Raw genomic sequence first — 20,967 nt, 5'->3', positions numbered from 1 at the left:
CAGACAGAAGGTCAACAGTAGGATATTATATGTTTTTAGGTGGCAATCTTATTTCTTGGAAGAGCCATGAGTCATGCAATGAGAGAACTAGTGTGGCTTAAGAGTCTTCTTCAAGAAATCGGGATTCCAATGAAGACTCCTATGCACTTACATTTAGAGGTTTCAATTGGACTAGATTTGGTCCAACCCGATCCAGTCCAATGTGAGTCCACTTATAAATGGACTGGACCCAATCCAGTCCAATCCAATCCAATCCAATCCATTAAAATGTAAATGGATTGGATTGGATCCAATCCAAACCAAATGAAATATCAAAAATTATATAAAAAAACAGAAAATATAAAAAATTACAAAAATATATTAAAATGAAGAAAATTTAAAAATTACAAAATATACCCTTTTGGCATTGAAAAAGCACTTTTGTAAAAGTGATTTGATAAAAGTACTTTCAAAAAAGTGTGTTTATAAATGCACTTTAATGGAAGTACTTTGTAAAAGTACTTTTATAAATGTACTTTCATAGAAGTGCTTTTATAAAAGTACTTTTTAAAAGTGCTTTTATATAAGTACTTTTATAGAAGTGCTTTTATAAAAGTTTTTATTTAAAAGTAATTTTATAAAAGTACTTTTGTAAAAGCGCTTTTGTAAAAGTGCTTTCGTAAAAGTGCTTTCATAAAAGTACTTTTATAAAAGTACTTTCGTAGAAGTGCTTTTATAAAAGTATTTTCATAAAAGTGCTTTTGTAAAAGTGCTTTAGTAAAAGTACTTTTAGTACTTGAGAAGAAAAACAATCTTTTGAGAATAAAGGACTGTTTAGAACAGATGCAGAAATCAAAATAAAACAACAGAAATCATTCTTTTAAGGAAGAGAAGATGAAGAAGAAGATGGCGGCAATAAGGGTTCAAAGTAAGAGAGTTTCAAACCTTAATCTCTACTCTTACACCCCTAACACAATTTTATTAAGTTAAACTTTGATAATTTACAAAGAGGCCCTTAGTTGGGCAAGAACATAACATAGAAAGAATAGGCCCAGAAAAGGCCCATTACAGCAAAGAACATAAAAGATAAAGGATAAACAGCCTATGGGCCATTCATCCCATCTTCTCTACACTCTCCTCAAGCTGAGCAAAGATGTCAATCATGCCAAGCTTGCCAGTATCATGTTGAAGTTTAGCCATGGGAATGCCCTTGGTGAGGAAATCTGCTAACTGTCCTTCAGAGGTGATGAAAGGTAGACATACTTCACCAGAAGCCACTCTTTCTCGAATGAAGTGTCTGTCAACTTCAATATGCTTAATTCTGTCATGTTGTACTAGGTTTTGAGCAATGTTGATGGCGGCCTGATTATCACAGTATAACATCATTGGCTTATCATGCTCAATCACCAGTTCCTCCATCAATGATTTTAACCACAATAGTTCAAAAACTCCATGTGCCATGACTCTGTATTCTGCTTCTGCTGAAGATCGAGCAACAACAGAAGTAAATCTTCTGTCACCAATATTTCTAGCCCAATCAACATCTGTATAGGCTTCAAGTTTCATATGGCCATGCTTGGCAAACAAAATTCCCTTTCCAGGGGAGCCCTTCAAATAACATAGAATTCGCTCTGCTGCTGCCATATGAGTATCCCGGGGTGCATGCATGAATTGGCTGATGCAACTGACAGCATCTGCAATGTTTGGTCGAGTCATGCATAGATAAAGAAGTTTTCCAAGGAGTCTCTGGAAGACTCCTTTGTCTTCTAACAATATTCCATCTAAAGCAAAGAGTTTATGACTCATATCAATAGGAGTAGCAATTGGTCTAACACCCATCTTCCCTGTTTCAAAGAGCAAATCAAGAACATACTTCCTCTGAGAGATAAGAATCCCATCCTTGGATCTAGCAACTTCTATGCCAAGGAAGTATCTCAATTCCCCCAGATCTTTGATCTCAAACTCTGTATGAAGAAAAGATTTGATATCATTAATTCCTGAAACATCATTACCAGTCACAACAATATCATCAACATACACAATCAGGTAAACTGCAAGAAATCCTCTCCTCTTCACAAAGAGAGTATGATCAGACTGTGTCTGTACATAGCCAAAGTTAACAAGGGCAGCCCTAAACCTCTCAAACCATGCTCTAGGGGACTGTTTTAATCCATAAAGAGATCTCTTCAGCTTGCATACCTTTCCTTTCATATCTGTTTCATACATCCCTAGAGGAAGAGACATATAAACCTCCTCATGTAATTCTCCATTCAGAAATGCATTCTTTACATCCAGTTGATAAAGTGGCCAGTCTGAGTGGGCAGCCAAAGATAGAAGAACTCTCACAGAAGTCATCTTGGCAACAGGGGTAAAGGTCTCCAGATAATCAATCCCATATGTCTGTGTATAACCTTTTGCAACCAGCCTAGCCTTGTATCTCTCAATGGCGCCATCAATATGATATTTGATAGTAAAGACCCACTTACAGCCAACTGGATCATTCCCTTCAGGCAAATCAACCACTTCCCAAGTGTCATTCTTGAGCAGGGCATCAATTTTGGATCTCATAGCATCCCTCCATTCTGAAATATTAAGAGCTTCTGACGCAGACCTGGGAATCGGGTCAGAGGCAACAGAAGAAAGGTAGGCAAAATATGAAGGAGAAAGCAGACTATAAAAAAGGTGTTTGGAAATGCAATGTGTAGTACACTTCCTTTTTCCTTTCCTAATAGCAATGGGGATATCAAGGTCTGGGAAGGATGGTTCCAAAGGGGCTGAAACAACACCTGCTGTCTCATCTGTAATTGGAAGTGCATGAGGCTCATGTGTTGTAGGGGAAACAACTTGCTCATTTTTGAATCTTTGCCTTTGATACATCCTGGGATTAAAAAGAGGACGAGGAGGTAAAGGGGGAGGAACACTGAGACAGGAAGAGTGGAATGATTGATCCTCCCTTGATTCATTTGAAGGAGGAAGAGACTCAGTAAAAGACTCAACTGGGACAGGAAGAGGAAGAGCAAAGGCATGTGACAAATCCTCCCCCTTTGGACAATGTCCCTCCATAGAGGAACCATAAAAGGAAGAAAGTGTTACACAGTTTTGTATGCCCTTAGCTCCAATCAGTTTTGATGTATTTTTGGCATTTAGTGTATGAATAAAGTGCATGTTTGATTCATGTTGTGTGGTATGTTTTTGTGTAAGACCCTTAAACTGGACACTTAATGAGACTCGTGTTAGTTTAGAATGTTCATAGCCGTTGGATAAGTCTAGGGAGATTTATCCTGTCAAGGCTGACACTGGTGTGTTGCCAAGTGTTGGGGTGGCCTATCTCAGCTGCTAGGGTGAGACTCAAAGCACATGCAGTGTGGGATTATTTGAATATTTGAACCGGACCAGATTTCCAGTATTGCCCTTGACCTTGGTGATTGATGGGCAAAACTGGAAAGTTACACCTGACCCCTAGACTCGATTATGATACTGCACTAGGTGTCGGATTAGGCTGTTTTTGATATGCCAATCAGTGAGATCCTTAGCGGGGGTCAAAACTTGGGTATGTTAAGACAGTCTGAGATTTCATCTGAGTGGGTGATCATAGTGACGGGATCAGCCCCTTTGTCGGACAAAGGTAATGATTGGGGATGCACTCTCTCTAATGGAAAGCAAACTGCCGGCAGTTGATTTCAATCGTTGGAATTTTGTTTTGCAAAATTTATAGGTAAGATATATAGATATGTATGGTTTCAAAATGTTTGCAAATGGTTTTAATTCCCGGGATGAGTGTAAGGCCATTTAGGGTTATACCTGATGGGCTAATCTTGCATCTTCCCACAGTCCTTGGGTTTTCATAAGATGGCTTGGCTCAGGGACCACTTAGTGTAAATGTTGGGCCCATAGAGTCCATGTGATGGGCTCAAGGGGTTCACTGGGCTTTTAAGTGAATTCGGCTAGGCCTTGTAACAAAGGCTGGGCCGAACCTATGTGGCTGATGTGTAGATCAATGCTTGGGTCCCACGCCATACAAAGAAGCCCAATTGGGCAGCAATTTGGAATCTTGTTGAGCACATAATACATATTGGGCCTAAAGCCCATTGCGAACTGGCTGATTTAATTATCCACTTAAAGGGGCGGTTCTGAGATTCAAATAAAGATTTTAATCTGGTAACTTCCTGATAAGATCAGGAGTGGGCTGACCTAATCTGCAGATAGGATTAAGATAATTCCCTATCCAAATACAAATGCTTGTGACAGTGAGACACTATCCTTGTGACAGTGGGCTGACCTCTTCACTACTTACCAAGGCATATGCTTGTGACAGTGAGACACTATCTTTGGATAAAATATTTTGTTTTGTAATATCAATACTTTGGGTTTAGTCCGGTTAAGAACTCAAACACCCTGTTTCTCTCAACCAGTTTTCTTTAGGTCTTTGCTTCATTAGTGGTGTCCCAGGTTACAACTTCTATCAAATCTATTTCTTGCCACAAAGACTTCAGTGTTGAGAAGTATACAGCTAAAGGTTTCTCCCCCTGTCTTAAATTCTTCACATCACTTCTCAACTTGTAAGCTCTAGCCACATTTAATTTTTGGGAATAGGTTTCAGCAACACTATCACAGATTTCCTTTGCTAAATTCATCCACAAATAGTGCTGACTAATCTGTGGCTGCATTGAGTTCACAAGCCACCCAATAACAATATAATTTTCTTGCATCCACTTCTCATAAGATGGATCATCTTCTGAGAGAGCCTTTTTACTCCCGGAGATAAAACCCCACTTTCCTCTACTACAGATATGAATCTTTTCCGATTGTGACCATGCCAGATAATTAGTTCCATCCAGTTTGACTGTGGTCACAGTCAGTAAAGAGTCAACAGAGGCTCTCGAAACCTGCCCGGGTTCAGCAACATTCTTGTTTTCAATCTTTGAGGTGTTCATCTCTTTAAACACTTCAAAAAGATTTTAACTAACTTCAAAAGACACCGAATGAAGATGGAACAAGAACTGTGTTAAGCCTACCTCAATGCAGCAGTACCACAAATCTGAGTCACACTCGGAAGCTAGGAGAAACAGAAACAGAAGCCGCACCTTGTAGACTACACGGAACACCAACCAACTTGGTTCGGTCTTAAAGAAAGAAAATCAGAAAACCTCCAAACACTGAGCATCCAGTCCAAACACCCTGCGGAGCTTGCAAACAGATTTCTCCAGAAACTAGGGTTTCGTGCAGTACACTGGAATCAGCCAAGGAGGCGACACAATCAGTCCTCTTCTCTCCAGAAACCACTAACAACTGGGCAGAATCGACTCTTTAACAGTCCGTACGGTTCAGTTCTCCATATACACTGTGTATGGGAAAAATAAAGGTGAAAAAGAGGGAAAAACGAGCCCGCTCTGATACCAAGAAGAAAAAGTCTTTTGAGAATAAAGGACTGTCTAGAACAGATGCAAAAATCAAAATAAAACAACAGAAATCATTCTTCTAAGGAAGAGAAGATGAAGAAGAAGATGGCGGCAATAAGGGTTCAGAGTAAGAGAGTTTCGAACCTTAATCTCTACTCTTACACCCCTAACACAATTTTATTAAGTTAAACTTTGATAATTTACAAAGAGGCCCTTAGTTGGGCAAGAAATTAAAAGAACATAACATAGAAAGAATAGGCCCAGAATAAGGCCCATTACAGCAGTAGTCGATCAAGACTACAATCTGCCTTGAATCCTAACAGATTTCAGATTTGGGAAAGGTAGAAGAAAAGTAGGAGGAGGAAAAAGAGGAGAAGAACTAGAAGTACGCAAAGGTTTGAAAGGAGGAACAGATTCAATCAATCTGCCATCACCACTCTCTTAATATTTATAGGTTATGTTCAGTACATAGGGGAAAGGATAGGACTGCCCTTAATACTTACATGGCAAGAAAAAAAACAAATAAAAGACTGAAATAAATAACACACTGAAATAACAAACTGACTACCAACTAACACTGACATGGCTAATAATAGTTGCACATGCTGTCCTACGAACGGGGTGGGGACCACAGCTTTGGGGCCCACATCAGTTTTCTCTACACTCCCCCTCAAGTTGGGAATAGATATTTGTCATTCCGAACTTGAATAGGTCTGCCTCCAACTTCTTCCTTGGTACAACCTTGGTGAGGAGATCTGCGAGCTGCATGTTTCTAGGTGATATACGGGAGACACTTCCTGTTATGAAACCCTCTCTCGGACAAAATGTCGATCAACTTCGATATGCGTAGTTCTGTCATGCTGCACCGGATTGTGGGCTATATTAATTGCTGCCTGATTATCACAATACAACATCAAGGGCTTTTCATAATCAACACCCAACTCTTCAAGTAGTGATTTTAGCCACTCCGTTAACCATTGACCTGTATTCAGCTTCGGCACTAGAGCGGGAAACAACACTTTGTTTCTTACTCCAAGAGACAAGGTTGCCTCCCACAAGGGCACAGTATCCAGAGGTAGACCTCCTGTCATCAGTACTCCTAGCCCAATCAGCATCTGTATAGACCTCCACCTTCATGTGATTATTGTTCTTGAACAGTATACCTCTACCTGGGCATCTCTTCAAGTATGCCAATATTTTCTCTGCTGCAAGAAGATGAGTAGTTCTAGGGGAGTGCATGTACTGACTGACAACACTGACTGCATAACTGATATCTGGCCGAGTGAGGCAGAGATATAGGAGCTTTCCAACCAACCATTGGAACATAACTTTGTCTTCAAGAGGCTCCCCACCCTTTGCACTGATTTTGTGATTTTGTTCAATGGGTGTATCAGCAGGCTTGACACCTAGCTTTCCAGTTTCTGCCAACAAATCTAGAACATATTTTCTCTGAGAGATAAAGATTCCCTTTTTAGATCTAGCAACCTCAATACCCAAAAAGTACCGCAGTGCACCAAGATCTTTCACCTCAAACTCTTGATGAAGGAGCTGTTTGAGGGACGCAATCTCACTACTATTATTCCCTATCACTACAATATCATCCACATATACAGCAAGCAAGGTCAAAGAAGAGTCCACCCTTTTAATGAACAGTGTATGATCTGACTAGGCCTGTACATAACCAAATTTTCCAAGGGCTAGTCTGAATCTATCAAACCAAGCTCTAGGGGACTGCTTTAATCCATACAATGCCTTATTCAGTCGGCAAACCTTCTTACCTGTCTCTTTATCATAGAATCCAGGAGGCAACTGCATGTAGACCTCTTCCTGTAAATCTCCATTCAGAAAAGCAGTTTTAACATCCATCTGGAACAAGGGCCAAGAATAACTTGCTGCAAGAGCTAATAGAACACGGATGGTGGTCATCTTGGCTACTGGGGCAAAGGTCTCCAAGTAGTCTATACCATAAGTCTGAGTGAACCCCTTTGCAACCAGCCGGGCTTTGTACCTTTCAATGGAGCCATCAACATTATGCTTCACAGTAAATATCCATCTACATCCAATTGGTTTCTTTCCTTTGGGTAGATCAACTAGATGCCAAGTGTCATTTTTCAACAGGGCATCCATTTCAACTTTCATTGCATCTTTCCACTCTGGAATTGATAAGGCTTCTTGCACTATTCTGGGGATAGGGATATCGGCAATGGAAGTGAGATAGGACCTGTAAGAGGGAGATAGGCAATCATAGGATAGAAACTGGGAAATGCAGTGAGCTGTAGATGTGGTGCAATGCCGTTTCCCTTTACGGACGACAATAGGGAGGTCAAGGTCATCCGTAAGAAGGGAAGTAGCAACAGTGGAAGGTATCTCAGTGGGCCCTGGGACTGTAATACCTGGATCTGGAGCCGCAGAAGGAACTGGAGCTGGCCTGGACTGCTAATGACCGGGATCAACCTGCTTGCATCGCCTGTGATAGACTTTCAACTCCTGATCCCTCTGACCACCCTCACCATTACAACCTTCATCACTCAATGGAATGGGTAAAGGAACAACCTCAGATGTGTTAACCCCACTCTCACTGTGCTCCCCCCGAGGAAAAAGACCCAAATCCCCACTCTCACTATGCTCCCCCTGAGGAGAAACCCTAGGATAATAGGGTGTCTCCTTAAAGAAGGTGACATCCATCGAGACAAACCTCCTCCCTGAAAAAGGATCATAGCAGCAATAACCCTTTTGAGTTTGTGCATAACCGAGAAAAATGCATTTGGAGGCCTTAGGGTCAAACTTGGAATGAGAGGGCCCGAGAAGTTGAACGAAACAAGTACAACCAAAGGTTTTAAGAGGAATAGTAAACAACTCCTCGTCTGGGTATAGAAGGGTAAAATGAGGTTTCATATCAAGGACCCGGGAAGGAACCCGATTAATGAGATATACTGCCGTGAGGATAGCATCACCCCAGAAACGGATAGGTACATTGGAGGTAAACATAATGCTTCTAGCCAGCTCCAAGATGTGCCTATTCTTCCTCTCGGCAACCCCATTCTGCTGTGGTGTACGAGGACAAGTGCTCTGGTGAATAACCCCATGATTAAGTAGGTAAGAGGTCAAAGGCTTAGCAAAGTATTCCTTTGCATTATCAGATCTGAGGACTTTGATTTTGACCCCAAACTAGGTTAGAATCATCTGATGAAAGTTTTGGGTCAGAGCAGGAACCTTATCTCGAGAACGCATAAGATAGACCCAAGAAAAACGGGTATGGTCATCAACAAACAACAGAAAATATTTGTACCCACCCATAGAAGGGATGTGATATGGCCCCCAAACATCAGTATGCACAATATCAAAAGAATTATTACTTCTTTTATTACTCAAAGAATAAGATGTTCTACAATGTTTGGCAAGTTCACAACTCTCACATCTCAACTTTGACATCTCAACAGACTCAAATAAAGTAGGAAACAGACTCTTCAAAGACTGGAAAGGTAAATGACCTAATCGATTATGCCAAAGCATAACCGGACTCACAAACTGAGAAGCAAAGGACTTCTTATCCACTGGCTCTTTCCAACGAGAACTCTCTCCGAGCAGATAGATCCCATTCGTCTCATGGCCAGTCCCAATCACCTTCCTCGTCTCCAAATCCTGAAAAACACATCGGTCAGGGAAAAAAGTTACTAAACAATTCATATGTTTGGTAATACTACTGACTGAAAGCAGACTAGTATCATGTTTAGGAACATGTAAGACTGAGGATAAAGAGATAGTATCAGATAACTTGATGTCACCTTTGCCAGAAATGGGAACAAGAGAGCCATCAACAATGGATACTTTATCTCTACCAGAGGATAAGTGACATGTAGTGAACAACGATGGCAAGCTAGTCATATGGTCGGATGCACCTGAGTCTATTACCCAACAGTGTTCAGTATTACCTGGAGCTGAAACATGGTAGGCTGAGGCTCGAGTACCTGAATGAGCAAATGCAGATGTGGCAGAAGCTGATGGTGACTGAGATGACTGAGTTGAACTCCCAACTTCCTTTTCCAACTGTATAAGGGCAGCCCGAACAGCGGCTAAGGTCTCTAGGGGTGTGCCTTTTGTGCCTGACGAGGATGCAGAATCAGTATTCACAGCCACATGAGCATTACCCTTCTTATTTCTCAGTTTTGCTGGGACTAAATGAGGGTGCGGCTTCCAACAAGTATCTTTTGTATGCTTGGGTTTCTTGCAGTGTTCACATTACCAGATCTCGTTTATCTTCCTTCTTCCTGTCCCTTTCTGTATCATCTCTTGACTTAGGTTTAACAGCTGCCAGGGCTAGAGAAAAAGGCTGGTGTTGCATCATAACTTTCCTCCTGGTCTCTTCACTATGCACCAGGGAGTATGCCTGAGAGAGGGTCACACTACCTCTGGTCAATATCTGTTGCCTCACAATGTCATAATCTGTATTCAGGCCAGCCAAAAATTCAAACACCCTATTGGTCTCGACTTGCTTTCTATAAGTTTGTGCATCTTTGGGACTTTCCCACTCAAGAGTTTCTAGATGGTTAATTTCATGCCACAGGGATTTCAAGGTAGAGAAGTAGACAGAGATTGGTTTCTCTCCTTGTTTAAGATATTCACTTCACACTTCCGTTCATAGGCTCTGGCAACGTTAAGGGATTGGGAATAGGTCTCTTTCATGACATCCCATATCTCCTTGGCTGTCTTTGCCCACAAGTAATTTCGGCTGATATGTGGCTGCATAGAGTTGCACAGCCATGTCATAACCAAGTAGTTCTCTTGAACCCACTTGGTATACATTGGATCCTCCTTGGAAGGTTCTTTCACATCTCCCAAGAGGTAGCTATGTTTTCCCCTTCCCCCAATAGCCATAATGGCTGATTGGGCCCATTCCAAGTAATTGGACCCGTCAAATCTCACTGTTGTAATCTGAAACCCAGTCTCAGATGTACTACTATGACCTCTGTTCCCAAAAACACCTTCTCTCTGATTTTTAAACTCCATTCTTGGTCAAGAATCAGTAGTTAAGAACTATTAGGGTTATTACAATAGAAAACAGAACTTGAACAGTCGATCACAATCAGAAATCAGTACGAAATCAGTGCAGGTCTGATCTGAAACCAATCGGAAATCACAGTATATGTAGTCTGTACAAGTTCTCACCCCCCCAAAAAAAAAACTCGAAGCCAAGAAACAGGTCTGAAACCAACTTAGAGAGCAATCTGTACTGCTGAAACAGAATTAGGGTTTTGAGAGCAAACCCTAAAACGAACACTTTCCAAGAAAATAGCAGAGTTCGGCTCAACAGTTAGGTCTTGCCGTAGGGTTAATGTCAAACCCTAAAAACAGATCACCTCTGAGAGAAAACCCTAAAATGAACATTTTCCAAGAAAATAGGAGAGTTCGGCCGCTCCTCCTAGATAAGGTCCAACCTATCTTGACTGATAGCAATCTCAAGAGAAACAAAAAATAAGACTTACCCAGAAAATTCTGATCGCCACCTTCCAACGTTGCTTGAAATAAACTGATCTTGAACAGAAATCCTCTGAAATTCTGATCGCCGCCTTAGTACTACTGATCAAGGACTGATCTTGATCCTTTTCTCTTCCTCCGATTCTTCCTGGTTATCAAAGATTCGATCCAATCTTTGGACTGCTGCTGTAGATAACCTCCAAAAATCAGCCGAAGAGATCTTTTTCTCTATTCTTCCAGCCCGAGGCGATTCTCATGTGGTCGGCTGGATCAAACTCACATGAGAAGCCTTAATCTTAGCTCTGATACCAAGTAGTCGATCAAGACTACAATCAGCCTTGAATCCTAACAGATTTCAGATTTAGGAAAGGTAGAAGAAAAGTAGGAGGAGGAAAAAGAGGAGAAGAACCAGAAGTACACAAAGGTTTGAAAGGAGGAACAGATTCAATCAATCTGCCGCCACCACTCTCTTAATATTTATAGGTTATGTTTAGTACATAGGGTAAAGGACAGGACTGCCCTTAATACTTACATGGCAAGAAAAAAAAACAAATAAAAGACTGAAATAAATAACACACTGAAATAACAAGCTGACTACCAACTAACACTGACATGACTAATAATAGTTGCACATGCTGTCCTACGAACGGGGTGGGGACCACAGCCATGGGGTCCACATCAGTTTTCTCTACAACAGCAAGGAACATAAAAGATAAAGAAGGATAAACAGCCTATGGGCCCTTCGGCCCATCTTCTCTTCAACTTCCATAGAAGTGCTTTACTGCTTTTATAAAAGTGGTTTTGTAAAAGTGCTTTCGTAAAAGTTCTTTCATAAAAGTGCTTTTATAAAAGTGCTTTCATTAAGTGTTTTTTAAAAGTGCTTTCATAAAAGTGCTTTCATTAAGTGTTTTTTAAAAGTGCTTTCACAAAAGTGCTTTTATAAAAGTACTTCCACAAAAGTGCTTTCATAAAAGTACTTTTATAAAAGTACTTCCTTAAAAGTGCTTTTATAAAAGTACTCCTGTAAAAGTTCTTTTGTATGAGTTATTTCATAAAAGTGCTTTCATGTAAAAGTATTTCATAAAAGTAAAGTGCTTTTGTAAAATTGTTTTTGTAAAAGTGATTTTATGCCGACTTCAGTTTTGATTGGTTTCAAATTGGACAAGTGTTTGGCCTCATGATCGGATTATTGAAAATTTGGTTTAGGTCCAATTCAGACCAATAAGAATATGGACCAATTTATTTTGGATTGGCCCAATCCAATAATTATAATGGAGTAACCGTCCAAATCCGATTTGATAAGGTTTTGATTGGGTTGGATCCAATCTAAAATCGGTCGATTGATACCCCTACTACATTGTGATAATCAAGCCACCATTTATATTGCATTAAACTTAGGTTTTCATGAGAGGATGAAGCATATTGAGTTAGAATGCCATTGAGATTGAAAATGGTGATATTGACAGAATTTGTGAAGACAGGAGACTAGTTAGCTGATTTATGGACCAAGGCCATATATCATCCTTGTATTGACTTTATCGCTAACAAGCTGGGCCTATATAATATATATGCACCAGCTTGAGGGGAAGTGTTGAAAGAGTATTATCTTGGGTGTACTTGGGCGGTAGGGTAGTTAAGTAATTGTGTTTTCAGAATAAGGACACTCCAGTCCACTGTCTTTTTTATAATTAAGGGCATATTGTAAATTTCCTTTTTGTTTAATGCTAATATAAAGCTGGTCCGGCTGCTATGAGGACATTAAGTCATCCTAATCTCTATCAAAGACAGTTCCATGGTTCTTCTCTTCTTTCTCTTTCATTTCAGCACTTTATTTTGCTGTTAATGTCTCTGTAATACCATACAACCCACAAATAATTTTTGCTAATGTGAGGCTGCGTGGAATTACACAACCAAGTCATCACCAAATAATTTTCTTGAATCCACTTGGCATGAGTTGGGTCCTCCTTGGCAGTTTTTTTTTGTATCTCCAATCGCATTACCTTAGTTTTCCTCTACCTCTAATGGCCACCATGGCTGGTTTTTCCCATTCCAAGTAATTAGTTCCATCAAACTTGACAGTAGTGATCTGAAAGGTGTCGTCTGTCATACTTTCAGTCCCTACAAATCCTTCCCCTTGGATCTTTAATTCACTCCTAGTTGTCTCCATGATAGATGTTAAGGTAGTTTTCCTCCCAGCCGGTTGAACATTAACAATACTGGTTGGTTGTTAAGCAATATTGGTTGATTATTAACAATACTCTCCGGCTGCTAAGCAATACTGTTCAACTGTTAACAATATAAAGGAGAAAAAACAATAGGAAGAAAAAAGCATCAAGCACTCTTAGGATGATTTAACTGCCTCCTAAAGGCTATTGATCTCTATAGGGATAAGAAAGCAATCAAAAAAACCTTGAGCGCCACTTCCAAAAATAGGTTTAAGCTTCGGGCCTAGCACTTGATTTCTCTGAATCTTCCTGGTTACTGGGCAATCTTCAAGGTCACACAATACCCTGGGCAGAGCAAAAACTTCGCCGATAACCTTCAAGATTCTGGAGATATATGTTCAACTTCCAACTCTAGGAAGTTCTCATGCAGTCAGCTGAACTAAAACCACATGAGAACCATAAACAATCCTAGTCCTGCTTTGATACCAACTTGGAAGAGGTTGTTGACAGTCTACCTATGTTCTGATTGGAAATCAGCAAGAAAAAGAGAAAAGAGTGGGAGATAACAAAGAAGAGGAGAAGAGAAAAGGAAGAGGAGAGAATGAAAAAGGGGTGCAGTAAGTTGTGGTCCTGCCACCCTATCATTAGCATTTATATGTTTCTCATAAAAAAGTTACATAGAAAAATATTACCCCTTCTGCCTAACAAGAGATAATAACAGTAAATAAAAAACATAACAAACATGAAAAATAACATGAATATAAGATGGAACCACACAAAAACAACTACTGTACTATGTTCCTACAGAAACAATTGCATGTTCATAAAAAAATACACAATGTTTCTCACTGAATAACAGGCTACGGGAATATCATATATTCAATAATATGAGCTCTGGCTTTATACTTCTATACCCTTAAAGATACCAACTTGTGGTATATTGATCAAAATTTGTTTTTATAACACCTGCAATACTCTTTGGGAAATTAAATATTCTATTTTGTTGTCCATGTGGACTGCCTCTATGGACTTTTCATTCACCTAGCTTAATAATCTGAATGGTAAGTAAAGGCTTATTATCTTGCCTTCACGGTTCATTTGCTTAATTACTTAAAAAAGTTGATATCTTTTGAATGGTGAAACTTCATTTGACCATTCATTTGCTCATATGCTCAGCTTCTCTAATACAAATAATACTCTTTGGGAAATTAAATATTCTATTTTGTTGTCCATGTGGACTGCCTCCATAGACTTTTCATTCACCTAGCTTAATAATCTGAATGGTAAGTAAAGGCTTATATCTTGCCTTCACGGTTCATTTGCTTAATTACTTAAAAAAGCTGATATCTTTTGAATGGTGAAACTTCATTTGACCATTCATTTGCTCATATGCTCAGCTTTTCTCTGATACAAATAATTTCTACCTCATTTGGTTGTACACCAAAGGTATTTCATTTAACATCAAAACTGCTATTTTTCCTATGTGTATGATAAACAATATTTTATCATAGGCATCACATTTGAGACTGCACCAAGAAAGTTGACAAAAAAGACCTAAAAATAATAAACTGGTAATCAAACATAAAGACTAGCACGCAGGATGTATAGTTCACCAATTGGACAACAAAGTCTAGTCTTCAACTAACTGCAGATGGGTAAGAAACTAAGAATGCCTGTCCTTTTGTTAGGTTTCAAATGTTTCCACAGCCACCAGAAAATACTTGCCAATGTTCTTGAACACCTCGTGCAAGTAATATATACCAAGGAAGGGACCCATGGGATACTATCCATTAGATTATTATAATTGTCACCCTTCAGCAGAACCCAATTTCATTGCTGCAGAGCTGAAATGAACTTGTCAAGCTTGGGGCTTGTGTCAATGATAGCTTCTTGATCTTCAACTGTACAGCATTGTCTTTTGTGCATGGTTCAGATGGCCTCAACATATCTTATCGCTTCAATGTTGCTTTTTTTCCTTTTATTTTGAAAATGTAAAGGTATTTTATTCAGAACATATATAAGCTATATGAAAGCTTCTATACAATTAGGTGGTGTTAAACACAGGAGCAGCAAACATCTAGAACAGTCCTGAAGTCCCTATGAATGGCGAGCCATAGGTGGAAAATTCCAGACAACTCTACCCTTTTACAACCTTTGCTATGTTACCACTTACCAGCCTTCTAGAGCCTGCTGAAGACAGTGGGGTAGTGTGAACTGATCCCAAAAATTTCCAGCATTCAAAATCTATTGGCTGAAGCTGCAATTTAGAAATAGATTAGTTTTTGATAGATGAGGCAGAACCAGGCAACTCTACCTCTGGCCAAAAGATACAATTCAAATCTCCCTAAGTCTCATTGAGCTCAACATCTGGAGGGTGTTTTAATGACTAAATTCTTTAGAAATTGACACCCGGGACTCAACCTTGCCCACTGAAAACCTAATGAGATCTTCAACTCCTCTGCTTTTGTTGGTGAAGAATCTCCTGTTCCTTCAAACCTAATGAGTTTAATGATTAAACTCTTTTGAAATTGCTTACATGACTGTTACAGGAACAACCTTCCAAATGTATTTCCTTCTACTTCTCTGACCCAGCAAGACCCGAGTCATCAACAGGTCATTAATGGATGCAGACATTCCCAACATAGATTTGCAGCTTTGATGAAATGATCTCTGTTGTGAGGGGTATTTTTCGTAATGTGTCAGTGATGCAGGGGGACTTCTTGTCTCCCTGTAGATATTTTATTTCATAATATAATAGGGTACAGTAGGCACTGCCACTGACCCATGAGGTTTCTTTCTTCTACATTGACTTTCTCTCTTCTTTTCTCTTCTCTATTCACTATTGTTTTTCTTGACAGGTTACGATCTCACAATGCCGCAACAACAGGGCAATGGATGTAGAGCTGGTCAATGGAATTTACCTCCTGCCTAAACATACAGAAGGTTACACTTGAGCTTTCTCTTAGTAAGTTTTCCTTAGTGAGGCTCTTTTGAAGAGCTTCCACCCACATCATCAAGCCCAACCTTGTAGATATACTGGATGTCCAGATCATCTCTTGTATGGAAGGAAATCACCCTGGGGTCCTCAATTTCACAGCAAAAGATTTTACTGATAATTCATCATTCTTGTTCAGTTATTCTCCCATCCCCCATTGGTCAATGTGCCCTTCACTAATTATCTAGTCCTTCAACTGAAACAGGTAAATCATGAAAATTCACCCAAACCACATTCCCCCCCCCCCTTCCCACACACACACACTCTCAAAGCACATTCATGTATTGAGCTCTCTCTATTTTCAGCAAACTAGAATAGTCGAGGGAAAACCACTTTTAAAGTGCTATCCCAGGCTCCCAGCACTGGGAATCCTTCCAAAAGAGAAGATTTTGCCCATCCCCCACGTTGTAGACAACTTGAGGTCTTGTCATGAACTTCTATGACAACTTTCCAAAGGCAGCAGCCATAAGAAGAGGTAGGCTCAGCCATGGCCCAATTTCCCTTTCTCAGGTCATATCTAGCTGTGATTAGGATTCTCGAAACCCTCCTTTCCACCCAAATCTCCATATCCACTTCCCAAGAAGAGCCATGTTAAAATCTTTAATTCTTATAACACCCAAGTCTCCTTCCCTAAGGGAGCACAGATTTGATTTCAGTTAATCAAGTGAATTTTCTCCTCATGTCAACCTTTCATAAAAAGTCTCTTTGTAGCATTTCAATTGTTTAGCCACCTTCATGGGGATTGGGAACATATGTAAGTAGTAAGTGGGGAAGTTAGATAATGTGCTTTTGATTAGAGTTACTCTCCCACCTTTGGAAAGGTATTTAACCTTCCAAGAAGAAAATCTCTTCTCTAACCTCTCAAGAACTGGATTCCAAATTGCAGCAGAATTACATTTAGACCCCTAAAGGCATCCAAAGATGCTTTATTGGGAGATGGTCCACTATGCAGGCCAGTACACCAGCTAGGCTCTCATTTTCTGCCTGGCCAACAGGAATTATAGAACTCTTCCCAAGATTGACCTTCAGCTCAACGACCACCTCAAACCAAATTAATATCCCAAGAAACACATTCAGCTGGGCATGGGAAGCATCCAAAATGCAAATAGTGTCATCCACAAACTGCAACACCTGCACCTCCTCTCCCCTTGGGTTAACCTCTAAACCCAGATGACCAATATAAGCTACCTTGTTGATGAATCGAATCAACATTCCGTCAAGCAAATGAAGAGGGGAGAGGTGGTGTCTTTGTTAAATACCTTTTGAGATTGTAAAGAAACCAGCTGCCTGCCTATTTGTGAGGATTGGAAATTTAGGGTGGTGGCTGGGCAATACATACCTATATAGTTCAAGCAATTCCGATTCCCATTATCATAGGCTTCTCACGATCAATTTTTCATAGAATGATGGGTGGGATAAGAGTAATAAAAATTGTATTCGAACTTCTTACAAGCAAGGCATTGCCCTGAAATCCTCCAAGCCTCTTATCCCAACATTTGTTGCAAATTGTCAATCCTCAAGCCTTTGATCACCTCCCAAATTTCCTCAACATTGAACGGCTTCTATAACTCCAACTTTTGCTCCTCGAGGACGTATAGCCTTATGGAGAGTTCCTGCTTTGAAAAGGATATTCATACTGCTAAAAAAAATCCTCATAACTACTACATGGCTGCAATTGACCAAGAAAGCAATCGAGACAAAGATACATTCACCGTTGAGATTGAAAATAGCTGTTATAATTTTTTTATTTCATCTTAGCATCTTGATTACCCTTAATCAAGGGACCAGGAATACACTAAAGAGGAACCAATACGGGTAGGACCAGTTTTACTATCTTGCTTACAGCGAGTAAACATATTTTCCAATACGAGACCATACTCATTTCTAAGAAGCTCGTAACATTGTGAAAATCATGATTCTTTGATTTATTGGTACATTACATCAATAGTATGGTATTTTATTACTTTTTTCTGATTTAAAATAGCCAACATACTGTACTCCCAGTATACTAAGGGAATCTACATGTAAGACCATCTGATGAATGGCACCAGCAACCCCAGCCCGACAGAAGGACGCTGTAGTATTTTCAGTCCTTGGGGAAGGTGTACAACATGATTTACCATTTTGAAGAGAAAATTACTATCATCTTTGGTATGCATTGTCTATTTGTCTTAGATGAATGTCATATATTCCTCTGGCTATGAACTGTATTTATGGTCTTAAAACATAACCCACGTTTATCTTTTAAGTTCCAGATTTATGGTCTTACAACCCCTGATGGTGTCAGTTGGAAGATCTCTGGCTCATAGCTAGAGCTGGGATTAAATCCCGCTGCCACTAGGGTTAGGGAGTTGATTGGTCAAAACTTTGTGATATTATATCTTTCCATATCATAGTCGAACCCTTTTTATAATGATTAATAAAATTTAAGGTGGCTTCTTCTCACCTCGAGGAAAGTTAGGGGCCACAAATAGAAAAGAGAAAAACAAATGTGTATGGTGCTTTTAGAACATTCTAGTCCTATTTAAAGGTGTTCTTATTTGCAAGCTTAGCAAAGGTTCCATTTAACAAGTTTGAGAACATAGTTGGACAAAATCTCAAAATTGTAAATGGCAATTGATTTCTTCATTCTTAGTAATAACTAATAAGATGGACCCCCTATAGGAACTAGGAACCCACCATAAACCAATGTTTTAAAAACTTACCCAAAGGCCAAACCATTTTTGCCTCTGGGTCATGAGTCACAGGTTAGAGCATGAGTTGAATGGGTCAGATCATGCCACATCAGAAAATATGATATATATATATATATATATGTATAGTTATATTTTACATGCAATATATACATTATTTATTTTTAATTTATATTTTAATTCAGTTTCTAATTTTTATTTGTAAAATGCTAAAAATTATAATTTAAGGCAAAAAACCTTTTGTAGTGAAAATAGTGGGGCTAGGATATGTGGATCTTGAAAAGTTATCCAAATTTTAAAAAATATAACCCCAATTGGACATTTGAGCATAAAGTTATGGTCTCTTAAAGTTTGCACATACATTGAGGGTGCTATGACCTGGTGACAGAGTTGAACAGGTCGACGGTACAACCTTCCAAGTCAAATAGTTTTTAACTGAGTTAGTGGATTTTGACCAAATCCTGGGTTTTAGCTAAACAGACCCAAAATCATGGACAGGTGATGGTTCAAACAATTTGACCGTCTCAGTTAACGGCAGGTTGAAAACACTGCTATAAATGGCCTTTACAAAGTGAAGGCAAAATCAACTTGTCAAGATGACAAGCAAAACTAATCACTGCTAAACGGCCTTTACAAAGTGAAGTCAAAATCAGCTTGTCAAAATGATAAGCAAACTTAATCCATCTTGGTGGTTGTTGTAGTTGTTACATATTATATATTGGCTCTAAAATCTCAACAAAGAATCCTTTTGATTGGTAGTTGAGGCTCAAGACCATCTAATCAAGAAGATTATATTAATGTTTATGTGCCTTTTTCCCTTTTTTCCCTGATTGTTGACTGAAATCTGATTCCAGATTATTGATTGAAAACAAATAATGGTATGAATGACAACCTTAGGATTCGTCACGAGAATAAAACAGAACCTGTCACTACTGATACCCCGAAAAACATGGTCGGTGAAATGGTGTATCTGATCACGAGCATACAGCATTAGCAGGGTACCCAACTGAAACCCTGAAAATCTGAACCCATAGTGGCTGCAGTGGACAGCAATCTCTCTCTCCCTCTAGTACTTGCACGATTGGCTATAGGAGAGGGTTAATAATTTAAGGGAAGTGATACAGTGAGGATGCCCTAATTGCAAAAGCTATATGGTCCCTGTTCTACTGCCACGTGTTATATAGATAAGCACTCGAAACCCATTATCAAAAGGACCCCACCTATGATACTGACGACCTAAAAAATTGAACATGATTAAATGATAAGCTTAAATTTATACTGATTTTAGCTGTAGGCAATCTGTCATTCAGGACACAATAATAGTGGGTCATGGGCTTCTATATAGAATGGTAATTGGTTATTGAGTGAGGGGACCTCGTATAGTATGTTTGTCATAAGGTCACGAGAAATATATAGGAAGAGAAGTATCCGTCAAACCTTTCCTTGTGAAGAAGACAAAGCAGAAGAAGAGGACGATAACTAACGAATGCCTTGTCATCAGTGATCAGACTCACTACACTCCAACTGATGAGCAGCCAATATGTGGTTCATATGCATTCACTGCCACTCTACATTACGTTGTAGTTTTGTCTCTTGAGAAAAGAAGGGCCCCACGTATACCAACGGAGCACATGTAAGTTCACATGTGAACCCTCTCTTATCAACCTATTGATTGGAAGTCTTGCATTGCACATGGATGAGGGGGGAGAGAGAGAGAGATGTGGAAGTGCAAATCTCTTAATTTTTCTCTTTGATCTGAACTCACCAAATTGTCCTTGTTTTCTAAATGAAACCTCCATGCCCCCCTTCAATGTCTCCTATTCTTACCCACAATGTTTAAGAAGAAATTAACTCACTTTGATGGTGAACAAGCACTTGCATGGTTATAAATAGAAAAAAAAAAAGCACTTGTATAGTTAAAACATATGATGAGATGATTCAATTTAAAAATGGGCTACCAAACACCAAGCACATTATCAACCTACCTCTCTCTCTCTGATGTGGAAAAATTGTTGCTTGTTGCCTTGTTCAGAGGTGATGATAATCCAGTACCTCGAGTGAGATCCCATTTTCATTACAAGGCTTAAATCAATGAACTTGAAATTTATTTTCAGCCCTTGAGAAGAAACATGAAGGTCAACACCCATGCAATGAAGAGATCATGTTTTCCTTTTCAGTTTTGATTTCTATAGGGAGCTTTGCTTTTAAGTTTGAACAAGGCCCCTATCAATCTAAAGGTTTCTCGGTTTAACTTTTAAGTT

General features: G+C 39.4%; 1 protein-coding gene across 11 annotated transcripts in view; it reads left to right on the top strand.

Annotated features, from left to right (window-relative positions):
- The window catches only part of LOC104589577 (N-acetylglucosaminyl transferase component family protein / Gpi1 family protein), a 63,142-nt gene extending 46,979 nt beyond the window's left edge, over positions 1-16,163 (top strand). For all 11 annotated transcript variants that reach the window (XM_010247930.2, XM_088898272.1, XM_010247929.2 and 8 more), the window contains one exon: positions 15,877-16,163. Coding sequence is in view for 1 of the 11 variants with exons in the window: in XM_088898272.1 (XP_088754398.1) it covers positions 15,877-15,950 (74 nt within the window). In the remaining 10 variants the exon portion in view is untranslated. The remainder of the gene's footprint in view (positions 1-15,876) is intronic.
- Positions 16,164-20,967: the final 4,804 nt, after the last annotated feature.

Source organism: Nelumbo nucifera, chromosome 2, assembly GCF_055504915.1.
Source record: "Nelumbo nucifera cultivar China Antique chromosome 2, China Antique-T2T, whole genome shotgun sequence".
Classification (NCBI taxonomy): domain Eukaryota; kingdom Viridiplantae; phylum Streptophyta; class Magnoliopsida; order Proteales; family Nelumbonaceae; genus Nelumbo; species Nelumbo nucifera.
The sequence above is the reverse complement of the archived record's forward strand: the minus strand, read 5'-3'. Positions and strand labels throughout refer to the sequence as shown.